The sequence below is a fragment of the Triticum dicoccoides genome, unplaced genomic scaffold (genome assembly GCF_002162155.2).
Source record: "Triticum dicoccoides isolate Atlit2015 ecotype Zavitan unplaced genomic scaffold, WEW_v2.0 scaffold7857, whole genome shotgun sequence".
NCBI lineage: Eukaryota > Viridiplantae > Streptophyta > Magnoliopsida > Poales > Poaceae > Triticum > Triticum dicoccoides.
In genome coordinates, this window is record NW_021299796.1 from 1 (window position 1) to 2463 (window position 2463).

Below are 2463 nucleotides of genomic sequence, written 5' to 3' on the forward strand. Positions count from 1 at the left end.
TATCTTAAGGGTACAGAACGCAGTTCTCTAGCTAGGGATTCTGGGAGTATAGTATGCACGACAACGAGAATAAAGATATACTAGGTTTGACTAAGTACGTACCAGCAGGGTGCAGGGAGGCAGATCCATCCTCGCAGAGAATGATGAATGTTTCGATCTTAGAAATGCAGTGATGATGAACCTTTGGCGTTGCACCCTAATTGCTCAAAAAGACAGACGAACAATCATGTGAGGCAATGAGAGAGATAAATAGATCTTGTAGATTAAAGTACATGCTCTTTCATGGGAGAAAAAGTTAGTACCTTGATTCCGGCAACGCATTATCAGTCCAAGCGTAGAGTAGGGCGGTTGGGATGTGCGTTGGCTGCTTCCCGAATGGCAGCTTCTGCAGCCTCAACTCTGTCGTCCTCGTCTCCCCATACTACACATCTGATTTTAACGAGGCTGAGGAGATTTTCTATTCCGAGATCAAAATCACCGCTGGTACCGGGAGACCCAGTTTCTTCTGCGTTAAATACTATCAAGAGGTCATCTACCAAGGGCATGGCTCCAGCCGCAAAGGTCAAATTCATCACAGCACACTGACTATCAAAAATAAATATCCTCAAGCATGGGAATCCAACTTCACCACAGACTATGACCCTTGTAACTTCGAGCTCTTCTGTTAATGAGGTATTTCTAATTTCATGGCCATCAATTCTCAGAATCAGACAATGCAGAACAGGTAAGCCTCCAAGGATATATAAATCTTCCTGCTCAGCTCTCACCAATTCAAGGCGTAATTTCTGGAGGTTGATAAGGGAGCCCACCCAATTTGGAACATGGGGAATACTAGAATTCAAGACTTTCAGCTTCTGGAGGCTAAGTGGCATAGGGCACAAAGACTCCCTTACAAATTCAGGGCCGTCACAAACAGTTAGAGAGAGAAGGTTCCCTAGGTTTGTAAGGGAAGTGGCAATAATAGTTTTCTTGGACTCATTTTCAGCGTCCATTCCCTCAACAAAATAATAATCCTCAAAATGAAGGTGCAATACTTTAAGACTCTGCATCTGCTCAAATTCTTGCAGGAAGTTAAATGACTGACAATAGACATTGACATGCTTCAATTTCTCCAGTGCTTGCAGCTTGGGAATTCCACAAGGAAGTGTTACATACAGGTTTACCAATAGGTGCACCAGTCTCTTGAGATTGACAATAGATGCTGGTAACTCATAAACAGACGTATCAGTTAAGTCCAGTATCTCTAAGCACCATAGGCGTCCAATTTGTTCTGGGAGGTTGCTTACTTTCTTCACCCCATGAAGGCTCAGGTACCTCAGCTGAAACAAGTTATCTATATTTTTAAGATGATGGTTCTCCAGTTGTTTGCAACCTTCAAAGTCCAGAAAACGCAAATGCCTGAACTTATCCATAGAAGGGATTTTCACAGATTCTCCAAACACATCAAGTGATCGGACATGAGACAACACCAAGCCTTTTGGCACTATCAATTCTTTTTGCTTGCCGGCTTGCAGGGACAGCCGGCGAACTCGTGTGCCAACAGTTAAACTAGGAACACCTACCAAAGTAACAAAGTTTTCTTCGATGGATTTGGATATGATGAAATCAAGAACTGTGTCATGAATTCGACAGTACTTTACCATACCATATTTGTTGGTTTCCGCGGGTTGGATCAAACTCCTATTGATGAGCTCATTAAAACACCTTTCACCAAACTCATATGTTGTACTATATCCGGCTTCTGTATGAATTAATCTTTCAGCAATCCACCTCTTTATCAAAATTTTCTTACTGATAACAGAATCTTCAGGGAATATACTCAAACATAAAAGACAAGATTTCAGATGAGCAGGCAGATCAAAGTAACTAAGTGATAGTATCTTCATCATTCCTTCAACACTGGGATTTCTTTGAAGTGCTCGACCAATCGAATCTTCAACTTGTTTCCATGGACCCTCTGTCCTTTCAGTATTAGCCAACAAACCAGATATAGCAATGATTGCCAAAGGCAATCCAGCACATTTTCTCAAAATATGCTCAGAAACCTTTTTAAGGTATGAGGGGCAATTTTCTTCGACGTTGAATAATCTTGTGTAAAACAATTGCCTGGAGTGCACCATGTCAAGAGGCCTTATGCAATAAATATCTCCACTAAATGGTGTTGAACGACATGATTCAGCAACATCATTTATACGAGTAGTAGTGATTATGATACTGCCTGAACTTTTCACCGGAAATGCATGCTTAAGAACATGCCATGTATCCACATCCCATATGTCATCAACAACAACAAAATACCTACACAAGGATACATGGTTGATATCAGTGTGGTAATGAAATAAAGTCGTATAAAATAAGATAGACAAATACATAAAACAATAAACATGTTCACGGTGGCAACATACAAATCTATATCTACTAATAAAGCAAGGTGTGTTTCTCCGACTTTCATCCATTCACCGT

General features: G+C 40.9%; 1 protein-coding gene across 1 annotated transcript; it reads right to left on the reverse strand.

Annotated features, from left to right (window-relative positions):
- Positions 1–78: 78 nt before the first annotated feature.
- LOC119347876 (disease resistance protein RGA5-like) lies at positions 79–2298 on the reverse strand (the record flags this gene model as incomplete). The annotated part of the gene is made up of 2 exons (XM_037616365.1): positions 79–196; positions 303–2298. A coding segment is annotated over one exon (1975 nt), but the record flags the coding sequence as incomplete, so codon positions are not given.
- Between the last annotated feature and the right edge of the window lie 165 nt (positions 2299–2463).